The 13,840-nt window shown below is 39.7% G+C and overlaps 1 protein-coding gene across 4 annotated transcripts in view; it reads left to right on the forward strand.

Moving 5' to 3' along the window:
- Positions 1–2,157, forward strand: part of IL31RA (interleukin 31 receptor A) — a 148,514-nt gene extending 146,357 nt beyond the window's left edge. For all 4 annotated transcript variants that reach the window (XM_030193140.1, XM_030193143.1, XM_030193141.1 and 1 more), the window contains 2 exons: positions 855–933; positions 1,420–2,157. In XM_030193140.1, coding sequence (XP_030049000.1) covers positions 855–933; positions 1,420–2,028 — 688 coding nt within the window. In that variant the 3' untranslated portion in view covers positions 2,029–2,157. The remainder of the gene's footprint in view (positions 1–854; positions 934–1,419) is intronic.
- Positions 2,158–13,840: the final 11,683 nt, after the last annotated feature.

Here is a 13,840-nt window from a genome sequence, read left to right on the forward strand (position 1 = left end):
ACCTAGTTCAGGAGGCACCCCAGTCAGTCAAGTTTTCAGGATATCCACAATGAATATTCATAAGAGAGATTTGTATGCACTGCCTCCAATGCATGCAGATCTCTCTCATGAATATTCATTGTGGATATCCTGAAAACCTGACTGGCTGGGGTGCCTCCAGGACCAGGTTTGGGAACCACCGTCCTAGACGTTTTCTGTTCAGTGTGTTTTTCTTTTATACCATTTTTGAAAAAAAAATAGGCCAAGGGAAAACCGCACAAAAACAAGTCATTGGGACATATGGGGCACCAGCATTCTTAGTAGACTGACCACACAGACAACGCAGCAGAGCAGTGGGGCACTGCAGTGGACTTCACATTAAAGTCCCAGCTACACATCTCACCGTTACCCCCTTATATTATATGGTGAGCCCTCCAAATCCCACCAAAAACCTACTGTACCCAAGTGTACACCACTCCAATAGCTCTTCAGATCTATAACTGCTTTTCGAAAACTGATACTTACACATGTATGCTCATTTACATAAGTAAATGGTGTCCAGCTCTTCTAAATGATCTCCTGTGATCCATGAGGATAGGAACCTGAGACACACTTCTAATCACATCTGCAAAGATCGTTTATATTTGGAAATCAGATCAAGTTCCTCTCTCTCAGTGAAAGACAGACCCGACATTCTTTTCAAGAATATGTTAGTGAAATACAACAAAATGTTTCTGAGGCTTGGGCTATTATTGATGCTTGGAAATAACTAAGATCCAAATTATGAATTTCTAAAAGAGTTTTTTTAATCAGCTGTAGGTCTTCTTTAATCTGTCTACCAAATGATATGCTTGTAAATATGTTTTTAATTGCAGATTTAAACAATTCTGCTGGCCTGATGTTCCCAATCCTTCAGACAGCAGTATGGCAGAATGGTCTAAAGAGAAACCTAAGGTAAGACACTTTATTTTCAGGAGAACAAACTGTATGTCTCTGTATCAGAATGCAACTGTTACAGGTCTCATTATGAGACTGCAATATTAGTTTAATAGACATTTCAATATGCTTTTGCATTTTGGGGGGATTTTTTTTTTGTATAGATATTTCCACAGGACATTGCGTTCATTGTTTACATCAGTTTCTGAACTGGAAACAGAGAAACCTAGATGATATCAGCAGAAAAACATCACCCAGTCTACATATATTTTGTCACTTACTATATTGCAAGTGTTGATCAGTTTGTGGTCTTCCTCTCAGTTCCCTAAGGGACCCCCAAATGGAAGGAGTTTTAGAAGAGATTGAGAATAAGGAAACCCTAAAACGTCTATTAGTATGGATTAGAATTTAAGTTTGTACTATTAATTAGGTGTAACGACTTTATGGTATTAAATGTATGATTCTTAGTAATGTGATATTTTATAACTTTTCTTTTGTGGACAGCTTAATTCCCTGATGAATGGAATGCAGTCAGATGGTATGTTTGCTGCCAACATTAATGTTTTGCCCTCATTCTCTTCTTGTGAAGATCATATTCATCTCCTGGGAGTAAGTGAGGAAATCCATATGGAGAATACCAGCATAGGCCAAGAACCCACCCCACCCAGTCCTCAGAGCTTTTTGTACTGCAAAGAGCAAGAGTTTGCACAAACCCTTACACCTCCTGCTGTACTATATCTAACTGCACAACAAAACTACAAAAGTCATGCACCTTCAACGTTTACTTCCAATGAGTCTCTTTCATTTGAACATAAATCTTCACTCCCATCAAAGGAAGCTGGGCATGAGTTCCGCCCACTGCTGCTCCAAGATGCATGTTCCAAAGGAGACGGGAACAGAGACATTTTGGAAGATGAAGGATTTCAACAAGAAGTTGCAGTCAATCCATATCTGAAAAATTCTAGCAGGACCAGGGAATTTCTGGTCCCCGATAATTGCTCAGCCCACATTAGAGAGGGCACCCAACAGCCATCAGTAATCGTAACACCTTGCCAACAAAATGTTGCAGGACAGACATATGTTACTGTACATATGGTAGGCCTACCTAATTGATTCTACCAGCATGAATCTGTCCTCCTTGGGAGGACCTTAATGACCTTGAAGATGTGTAGAGAGATCCTGTTCTTCAAGTACTCTGGGCCATTTCCTTTAAAGGCCTTGAAGGTCAAAGAGAGAGTTTTAAATTTGGCTCTGTATAGTAATTAGCTTGTAAGCTCTATCGAGCAGGGACTGTCTCTCCATGTTCAAGTGTGAAGCGCTGCGTACGTCCGGTAGCGCTATAGAAATTATAAGTAGTAGTAGTACTCTAGAGAGAGTCCTGCTCAGCTTTAGAAAGCTGGAACATATGAGGAAGGATGTTTTCTGATACACTAAACTAATTACAGTTTTTGAATAATTGGGGGCAGTGGTAAATGTTTTATTTGAGATTCGTAGCTCTGATAAGAATTACTACTGTAAATGAAATCAAGCTTAACTATAGCATTTTTATAGCCTGATATGTACATATTAATTTCATTCAGGAGGAAGCCAAACTGATGTACCTGTAGATGTAGGGGGCTGCTATGACTCTATCCATGTAAGTCTTAGCTCTTGAAGAAACATGTATTTTTCTAAATATCTCCCCCTTTTCACATGAAGGGCAGTTCTATAAACTAAGCGCCCATATTTATAAGCATGTTACACACATAGGAGCCAATATTTAGCCCGTGATCAGCGCTGAGCAAGGATATTCAATGGCAGGCTGTTTCCGGTAACCAGCATTGAATATCCATTTTTTGGGGGGGTCGCTATAAACTTAACTGGCTAAGTTAAGTTGGGCAGTTATGTTTATAGTGGCCCAATTTGGCTGGCGAAGTGCTCAGTATTCACGGATAGTTATACCGTACGATAGAACCAGTTTGCTGCTATGCGCTGATAGCCGTTATCTCCTGCTGAATATTTGCGTTTAGCCGGTTAAGTGCTATATGGCCAGCAGCCATTCTCGGCCTGTTAAATGGTACTGAAGATTGGATGGATGTTTAGAATACTAGCACTTACATGCTATTTTGCAAATACCCACTTAACTTGCATACAAAGGGGGTGTACATAGGGCAGAACATAGATGCGTCTTTCACTTACCCCACTATCTTACAGAATGCTGTAAGCTACCTGTGTCCTTGCCACATTTAGGTGCCCACACTTATGCCAGGCTGTATCTGTGCGTGCCTAAATCTTAGACACATTGATATCGGGTTCCATTATAGAATATACTCCTATCGCATAGCTTTGAGGTGCCTCAATAGAAGCAGTCAGTTGCAGAATTGCAGCTTCAGGTTGGGTGAAACAGTACAATTCCTTCCAAATGTATATTGTACTTCAATATTGACCATCAATGAAAAGGTGTGAACTAAATCTAAACATATAAATAAAGCTAAGATTGATAGTAATTTGCTGAGTGTCATGATGACCAGAGCCTTGTCCCACAATGATTACTTTGTCACTAAATGATTATTAGTGAAACAATCCATATGGCTTATTTATCATGAAAGTGGTGGTTAAAATAGCTGTTTCTATTCTACAAGAAATAATGAAAACATTGGGGCTGAGTAATGATGCAGGTTGAAGTTTTTTTTTTTTTTCTTATTATTACCAGGGTCACTATACAGTTGTGACATGCCTGAGCCTATGACAATAGTCAAATAGGCCAACTGTATTTTTTTCTCTTGCTGTGTAAAGAAATATATAAACCTTAAGCATCACAAGAAATATTCATTTCTGTCCCACGAGCACCAAACCATCCTTCATAAATGCTCCCCCCCCTACTCTTCCCCACGCTGTAGGGTTGCCAACCTAGTTCCATATCATGAGATATTAATTTAGTTTATGTGTGTAAACCCTTGTTTGGTAGGTGGGTTGGGCAAACAAATGGTGGTGTGAACCACCTGAAACAAGAGAATGCCTGGATAGAGGAGAATACACCCTTCAAAGCTCTATTGCATAGGTCAGACATATGGAGCTACTCAGCAGATAGCTATTAATTTTCTATCCTGGTGGAAATATCTACTCAAAAAAGGTGAGATTACAATTTACATGGTGGTTCCACAAGGTTTGTTTATTTATTTATGGGAGGATAAATCCCACCCACAAACAGTTCACAATGAATGAAAATTAAGAAGGTGATAAAAGGCGATTGTTTACCACATCTTTCTTTACCATAAGATTCAGGATGGGGGCTTTGGAGCAAGGGGAGTCCAACTGGAGCCTTTGGGGGATTGGGGCTTAAGCTGGGGGGGGGGGGTATGACCCCTAACAGTAGTCATGTGAGACTAAGCACTAGAGTACCATTTTGAGGATGGTGCTGGACTGGGCAGTGCTTCTTCTCAAAAACCCCTTGGATCACCAGTGCTTGATATGGTAGCCCCTTTTGGGAGTCTAAGGTCCTTTTTTTTTTTTTTTTTTTGGGGGGGGGGGGGGGGGGTTTAAGCCAGGAGGCCCAATGCTCCCAGACAGTAAAATAACCCCAGCTTAAAAAAAAAAGGTTATTTTTCTGTGATTTATGGATCCTAATGTGGCATGCAATGTATCACTGCAAATTGCATTATGATATGAAATCCACAGCAACTTAAATATCACCATGGTAAATTGTCAAGTTGTGCTAGGACCCTTTAAGTCATGTTAAGGGGCAAATAATGTGACTTAAAGCCATAACAAAGATAAACAAAGTGGGAAGTTGACCAATGACTCCAGGACGCTGAGACTGTGATGGTATATAAAGGATCAAACTTTATTGTAGACTTGACACAGTACTGTGTTTCGGCCACAGGCCTGCCTCAGGAGTCTTATTAGCTGAGTGAAGGCACTGAAAAGCCAGGAATGCCTGGCAAAGGCTCATGTAGATCCTATTTTAAACACTGATTGATGGAAGGACCCCTGGAAATCAGCAGTCTTCAAATCAGATGAATCCAAACACATGCACCATGCTAGATAAGGACTCTGTTGGCCAGTTTCTGAACTCTGCCTGTCAGTATCCACATTCGTTTTAGGCTATTTGGTTTCCATACTCATTTGAGGTTAGTCAGAAACACCTTAAAGCGTCTAGAAGCGATGGAATTGTTGAGTCAAACAGCTTGGCTGGGCACTGCGTTTAAGTTAGGAGCCGCGGGAGACGTCAGAGAGGGGGTGGAGCAAGCTCCCATGTTCAACCCTCTCAGATGGCAACAGCTCAGTCCTCCCTTCAAGCAGTGACATCTCCCACGGCTCTTAACTGGGATTAGTGATACTTTGTATTTAACATTTTAACGCTGTTTATTAGTTGAAATGCAACAATTCTTATGTTTACATAGAAACATATAGAAAAGCACACATATAGTTTTTGAAGTTTTGATTTCTATAGCTTATGTAGTGTCATTTCAGTTGATTATTTTGTTTTATTTTTAATTGAGCTTTTTATGTGAGTCATATTTCTTATTTTATTTTAGGTTTTTATGACACATTCTTTAAGGGGTGCATTTTTAATAACCCCCTTTTTAGGTATGTATATACTAAATTTATAAGCATGTGCATAAAATATAAATTTGAACACACTTAAGCAAGTGCATGCTAAACCATATGATTTGCATATGTTGCACTGTTTTGAACAATATTCCAACCTCTCGATGTACGTTTTGATGTTTTTATTTTATATTATATAGATTTTCTGTTTATGTATGTAATTGTATTAGGTTTATATTATGATTATTTTTGATATTTGAATTCAATTAAATTAATAATTTTATTAAATTCTATTTTATTATAATTTTTTAACATTCTAATCAAATTATGGTTTAAGTATTGTATGATTTTTTAGTATTCTATTTCTAATTATTTTATAGATTGTCTAAATATGTTTTGACTTTCTATTTGTTTTTATATATATGTAATTGATTTTTATATAATGTTATGTGTATGTTTTGATTTTATTTTATAGTATTACCCCTGATGCAGCCTGAGGGCAAAACGTAGCCATGTCGGGTATTGTTTTCTTTTAACCTTTGGGTTTTCCAATAAACTCCATTGTTTCATCATTCTGCTTTTTTAGTTCATATTTAACCTAGACTAACAGTTACAATATTTGGCACAGCACTACTTACAGCTGTGACTACAAAGCCCTAGAATACCACCTCTTGAGTGGGGCATAGGAAGCCTTAAAGTAGGGCTTATTGTACGAGTACCTGTAATTAACAGGTCTAAGCAAAGCACGTCTTATTTATTTATTGCATTTGTATCCCACATTTTCCCACCTCTTTGCAGGCTCAATGTGGCTTACAATACATTATGAATAGTGGAAATAAGGAGAGAATAAACATTTGATAATACAGAAGGATTTTGGGTTACATGATAAAGTTAGAACAGGATAGTAATATAACAAGAAAGCATTACGAGATCATTCTGGATACATGTGGGGGAGTTCACGTGTTGATCTTTGTGGTATGTCTCAGTAAAGAGATGGGTTTTCAGGAGTCTGCGGAAGTCGGTTAGTTCATAGGTCGTTCTCAGGTTGCGCGTCAGCGCATTCCAAAATTGTGTGCTCATATAGGAAAAGGTTGATGCGTGCGTTAGTCTGTATTTTAGACCTTTACAGTTGGGGAAATGGAGATTAAGGAATGTGAGAGATGATTTTTTAGCATTCCTGGGTGGTAAGTCAATCAGGTCTGACATATAGGCTGGGGCATCGCCATGAATGATTTTGTGAACTAGGGCAAATCCAAGAAGACAGGAGGAGCCTCCACGGAAAGTCAAAGCAAAACAGCAAAAGTAGAGGCTGACAAATGCGCAAACCAATAGGGAGATAATCTCAAAAAACAGTTTATTCAGAATATTCATATCAATATCAAGGTCCTTGATATTGATATGAATATTCTGAATAAACTGTTTTTTGAGATTATCTCCCTATTGGTTTGCGCATTTGTCAGCTTCTACTTTTGTGAACTAGGGTACATATTTTGAATGTGATGCGTTCTTTGCGTGGAAGCCAATGTAGTTTTTCTCGTAGGGGTTTAGCACTTTCATATTTTGATTTTCCGAATATTAGTCTAGCTGCTGTATTCTGGGCTGTCTGGAGTTTTTTTTGAGAATTTGCTCTTTGCAGCCAGTGTAGAGTGCATTACAATAGTCTAGATAACTAAGTACCAGTGATTGTACCAGGTTACGGAAGATGGTCCTCGGGAAGAATGGTCTTATTCTTTTTAACTTCCACATTGAGTGGAACATCTTTTTGGTTGTGTTTTTCGTGTGGTTTTCAAGTGTTAGGTGTCGATCAATGGTAACTCCAAGAATTTTTAATGTGTCCGAAATTGGTAGATTCAGTTTTGGTGTGTTGATGGTGGTGAATTTGTTCGTGTTGTGTTGAGAGGTGAGTATTAGGCATTGGGTTTTTTCTGCATTAAATTTCAGCTGAAATGTATCTGCCCATGAATGCATGATTTGTAGACTTTGATGTCGTTGGAGAGTTCCTTTAAATCTTGTTTGAATGGGATGTAGATCGTTACATCATCAGTGTATATGAATGGGTTGAGGTTTTGATTTGATAGTAGTTTGGCCAGTGGTATCATCATTAGGTTGAATAAGGTCGGTGAGAGGGGGGATCCCTGTGTAACTCCGCATTCGGGTGTCCATGAGGCTGATGTAATCGAATTTGATGTCACTTGGTATGATCGTGTGTTTAAGAACCCCTTGAACCAATTGAGCACGTTGCCTCTGATTCCGAAGTACTCGAGGATATGTTGTAGGATTCCATGATCAACCAAGTCAAAGGCACTAGACATGTCGAATTTCAAAAGTACTATGTTCTTGCCGGTTGCAATCTTTTGTTTAAATTTAGTCATGAGCGTGACTAGTACTGTTTCAGTGCTGTGGTTGGAACGGAATCCTGATTGGGAGTCGTGTATTATTGAGAACTTATTTAAATAGTTTGTGAGTTGTTTGGTCACCATCCCTTCCGTTATTTTGGTTATTAAGGGAATGGATGCTACTGGCCTATAGTTAGTTAGTTCACTGGCATTTTTCTTTGCATCTTTGGGTATGGGGGTGAGTAGAATGTTTCCTTTCTCCTTTGGGAAGAGTCCATTTTGTAGCATAAAGTTCAAGTGGTTCGTTAAGTCTTTTATAAATTGTTGAGGGGCCGATGCCATAAGGTTATTTGGGCATATGTCTAATTTGCAGTGAGATTTAGTGAATCTTTTAAGCATTTGGGAGATGAGATCTTCCAATAGTATCTCGAATTCGGTCCAAATTCTATCTGCTAGATATATTCCAGGGTCTGGGTCCTACTTACATAGTAACATAGTAGATGACGGCAGAAAAAGACCTGCACGGTCCATCCAGTCTGCCCAAGAAATGTGCCACTTTTTTGTGTATACCTTACCTTGATTTGTACCTGACTTTTTCAGGGCACAGACTGTACAAGTCTGCCCAGCACTATCCCCGCCTCCCACCATTGGCTCTAGCACAGACTGTATAAGTCTGTCCAGCACTATCCCCGCCTCCCACTACCGGCTCTGTTATCCAAGCTCCTGAGGCTCCATTTCTTCTGAACAGGATTCCTTTATGTTTATCCCACGCATGTTTGAATTCAGTTACCGTTTTCATCTCCCGCGGGAGGGCATTCCAAGCATCCACCACACCTGATGGCTAGTTTATGGTTGTTTCCTGAAAATAGAATGGCAGGATGTGTCTTCCAGGCTATGCCCAAGCACCCCCCCCCCCCAACAAGGTAAATGCCAGTCCAAAGTGTACCTGCTGTTCCTTTGTATAGTCAGTGAAGGAGGTTTTGACAAGTGAACAGGTATTCATGTTTGAGATGAGAGGGGACTGGCAGAAACAAACATGAACCTATATGTTACCTTCAGTGTGGGTAAGCATGCTTGTAAAATAGCAGTGGAAGAAGCAATTAGATTGTGCAGAACAAAGGTGTAGCTCCATTACCTCTGCATGCAAGCCCATCTACTAGTGCTCACACCAAGAAGCTATAACAGCTCCACCCTATTTGTAGGGTGAAGAAATGTTTGTGTCACTTCACCCTGTGGACCGCAGATGCCCAGAATCTTAATTTTGTTGTCCTGATTGCCAAATTAATCCCTAGTCACACGGGAGGGACACAGTGCTTATGCATGATCTGTAAATAAGAGCGCCAGGCCAAACTGTTTGTACAACAGACACTCATATTTGTCTGCACACTTATTAGGTGTGTTTGGAATGAGCAAATGATTCAAGTGAGCACCACTATATTCATCATATCTCTATGCACATCTACCAGTCTGCTGGCACACTACTTTGCTGATGAGTCTTGCAAGGAGCATGGATCTCCTCTTCCAAAACTAACTGAAGTAATGTGGATTCTCTTTCAAAAATCATGGAAATTGGAATGAACTATGAAGCTCAAACAAATGCACAAGTCCTGGTCATACCTGGAATTTAACACCCCCTCGTCCCATGTAAGTTGCACTAGTGGCTGGTGGGTTACTCAGTCCATTCACTTTAAATGGGCTGTTTGCATGCTGCGTGGTGTAGTAAACAGGGAGTAAGGTTGCGATGTAACCACACCACTGCAGTGGCATAGCCAGACCTGACATTTTGGGTGGGCCCAGAGCTAATGAGGATGGGCACTATGGGCCTGATATTCAAAATTATTTAACCGGCCTTGAACGGCTCCTGGCCAGTTAAATAGCATTTTAGCACATAGCCGTGGATATTCAGCAGGAGATCTGACTATAGGTTAAGTTACCGCAGTCAGAAATGGCTAGAATTGAGTTTAACACTGAATATCGGGGGGGGGGGGGGGGGGGAGTATATATAGGTACGAGTAGCGTTTCTTGGGATAGTAATGCCTTAGAGTGCATTTGATGATAGATGTCTAAATAATCTACCCAACAGCTCTCCTGCATCAATATAAACCACATACATACTTAATGGAAACACTGACATTTTCAAATATAGTTACATTAACCCATACCTTAATCTTGACCAGTCTACTATAATGGCAAACATCTCAATACACATGAAAATACCCCGCAAAATAATTACAGCAATTGCACATATCCTTCAAACTTTGCAAATTTCAGTGTACCATCAACATGAACTTTTGTTCAGTCTGTGGCGGAAATAAAAAAGAGCCCAAATATAATTTATTTTAGTTTTAAAAAAAAAAAAAGGGGGGGGGGGGGGGAACGCAAGGAAACTATAAACTGCTCTTAACAGAATTTACTTTTATTTCAATATCAATTCATTTACACAAGTTAATAAATTTACATTTTTCACAGATGTTAACGTTTGTCTGCACTTCAACACATCAAAAACTGCATGAAGCAAAGCCCCAGATTTCTCACTAACGAAATAAAAATCACACTGTCAACATCAAGATTCCGCCCCCACCCCCCATTATGGAATCTGTAGCATACAGAACATTTCCTCTTACATAGGAAAAATATATTAAAATTCTGGGAGAACCTCAATAATAGCAACACAAAATCCCTTCACTGCCAGATACTTAGGGAAGTAATACTAAATCCTGCGAAGAAGATTCCTACAGCCTATGTTGCAAACCTTAACACCAATTCTGAACACACAAATACCAATGACAGAGGCAGCAGTGAATATACACAACAGCAATATGTGTCCCATTGGAAAAGCCAGACTAATATTAGATCCCAACATGAACCACATGCCAGCAGAATCCCTCACCTCAGTCACATGCAGAACACATGATCAACCTTCATCAATTACAGAATAAAGGATCACAAATTTGAACTTGTCCTATAGTCCAGCATCAGCCCTACCCTTCCTTCCCTGTAGCTTGGCATCAGCCCTACCCTTACCTTCCTATCCCCCAATCTATTCCTGTAGCTCAAAAATCAGCCTTACCCTTCCCTGCTCCCCCATCCCTCCCTATAGCCCAGCATCAGTACTACCCTTCCCTTCCTTATTCCCCCCCATCAGTATAGCCCAGCATCAACCCTAACCTTTCCTATCCCCCACCCCTCCCTGTAACTAGTGCCAGCCCTACCCTAACTCCTACCCGCTACTCTGGCATCAGCCCTACCCTTCCTTACCCCCCCCACCCAGAAGCACTACTTAACCTCCCCCCCCCAAAAAACAAACAAACAAACAAACAAACCATCCCGAGTACTGCAGAGCCCAACTGCACCAAAAAATCCACCATGAATGAACTATAAAACTTTATTTTTTTTTTAACATGCAGAGCCCAACCCCACTCAGCCCACCACGATCACACAAAACAACTTTTACCTGGGCTTGAGCTTTTGCTTCCCTGCAGATGTCTACTGCCACTGATGAGGCCGAAGATCACCTGGTGCAAAATGCAGCCTGGAGAGGAGACCAACGATCACCAAGCTGGTTCCTGCAGTGCCTGTAGCCACAGGAGGGTAATGGGGCTGCTGAGTGCCCAATTTTTCCAGCACCGCTCAACTCCCCAATTTTGCCCTTTGCTGCAGGTTTTCAGCAGCCCAGGTTGAGTCCCGGAGCTCAATGCTGTGCTTAGTTATGACTGTGTGGCAGGAGACCAGTTGATGAGAGGTCACTGGGCAGGCATTACCATCACATGAGCAGCACTGCAGAATTGGCTGTGGGGATAGCAGATCCTGAGATACACTGCATCATCTGCGGAAGCAGGTCCCCATCCCAATGTGAATTCACATAGGATTTGTGGTGGTTTCCAGAGAGAAAAGGAGGGAAATCTTACCCATTAAGTCCCTTTTTTTTTGGGTGGAGGCATCAGGCAATATATATATATCTATCTATATACACAGGTTGTCCTCCAAACTCAGGTATGCCCCTGAGAGGGTGTTACATACACTGCAATTTAAATTGCAGATGTTACTTTATGGGTATACTCAAACTTCTGTACACAACCTTTGAAACACTGAGAACAGTTACACAGTTCTTAACTTTATTACAGCAATGTCAGTAATCTAGTCTAGTACAATCTAATTAGCAGGAGTGCTTAGTTTATTTATTTATAGCATTTATATCCCACGCTTTCCCACCCATGGGCAGGCTCAATGTGGCTTATATTAGTTTAAAAAGGCTTACATCAATCTAGTAACAAACAATCAGATACATTAAGGGTGAAGTAGTTCTTCAATGCAATGGGTACATAGGACAATAATCTGTAGTAATATTTTTTCAATGTTGTGTAGACAGACTTGGAACAAACTACAACTGGAGCCGAGATTAGAGCAAAAACTTAAATTTTTGTAAAATGTTGTAGACATGGTTTTTAAAATTAGCATATCCTAGTGGTTCTTAATGTGATTTATGGTTGATACTTGCTGTATTTATTTGATACGTTGTCTATTATGTGTTTAGCTTGTAGAATTTTATTGTCAGTATAAAATGTAACCTACCTAGAAATGTTATAATTTGGAGAGCTATAAATAAAATAAATGAAATAAAAACTTCTGGTGGTTTGATTTATATCTCATGATGATATAGAATTCCTGGTGCAGGCTTTTAGCCTCAGAATCTCACTTGCTGCTCACACTAGAAACCAGTTGCAAATAAAGATTCATGGCATCAACATTGCAGTAATGGTTCCAACTGGCCTGGAAGAAAAAGGATGAGGAACTGCAGAGTCACGAAAAAAAATGTACATTTCATTTAGGGGCCCTTTTAGTAAAGGGGTGCTGTGCGGCAACCCAGCACTACCGCTGGCCCAACGCAGCTGCTGGCAGTAGCTCTGCCTTGAGTGTGCGCCATTTGTGGCGCTATGGAAAATAATTCCATAATTTCTAGTGAACTGCTAACCCAGCAGTAATTGGGCAGCACCACGTGCAGCCTGGTTATTGCCAGGTTACCATGGGTGGCGGTAAGTGCTCTCCCCACAAAAATAATCTTACCGCATGGCCATGTCTTTTTTTAAGGGGCTTTTTACCCGCTGTGGTAAAAAGGGCCCTGCCACTACTGCAGAGTCCTTTTTACCACAGCTTGGTAAAAGGACCCCTTAGTTTTTAACAAAACAATTTTACTTTATGTATAATTTACTGGCTTTTGCACAAAGGAAAAGTAATCAGAACTCTTTTGGCACAGCTATCTAACATATAGTTATTTAGATGAAAAAGTAATAAAACATGGCATGCAAATGGTTGCAAGGATCACATTTTTATTTTATTTATGTCTTTTAAAGGAAACAAATACTGAAATGTAACAGGATTCAGAATACAAAATACATAAAAAATTATAATTGACTTTGTTTTAGCAATGCTCATGGTACTTCACATATCAAAAGGCTTAATCAGTCAGGTCTTTAGGAAAGGTGTTGCTGAAGCAATATAATAGGAGAGCTGAAGATGTCCTTCCCAGGCGGTGAAGAACAATGGCTCATGCAATTCAACATTTTCCTCAATACTGACAATATTTAACCCTAGGAAAGAAAAATGTTTAGCCTTGAAATTATCAAGTCATATGTAAACTCTGCATCAAATGGTTAAGGAACTGGGCTTATATACTTCACTGGGATACAGAGATTTTCTATTATCAGCTTAGCTATTAACTGAGGGATAGCCAACATTCTTTATCAAACTTTCTTTGGTACTGTCTTATTATACACATGCAAAATATATACAAGTTGGGTATCAGAAGAGTGAAGGAAAAATTATTTTCATTTATTATACATATGACTATAAAAACAAAAGCAGTAGACTCAGACAAAACCTGAGTCTTAATTTATAAATCAACTCATTTTGTGTGAATATTTTGTAAGATTTCCCTAGGACTTATTTAAATTCAAGTCATGAATACAATAATGTTAAACACATAAATATTTAAATCCTTGCAAAACCCAGTGTCCACCTATTATATCTGGCATGTAAAATTATAGGGCACGGTTCAAATA

This window comes from Microcaecilia unicolor, chromosome 2 (assembly GCF_901765095.1).
Source record: "Microcaecilia unicolor chromosome 2, aMicUni1.1, whole genome shotgun sequence".
In the NCBI taxonomy this organism is placed as follows: Eukaryota; Metazoa; Chordata; class Amphibia; order Gymnophiona; family Siphonopidae; genus Microcaecilia; species Microcaecilia unicolor.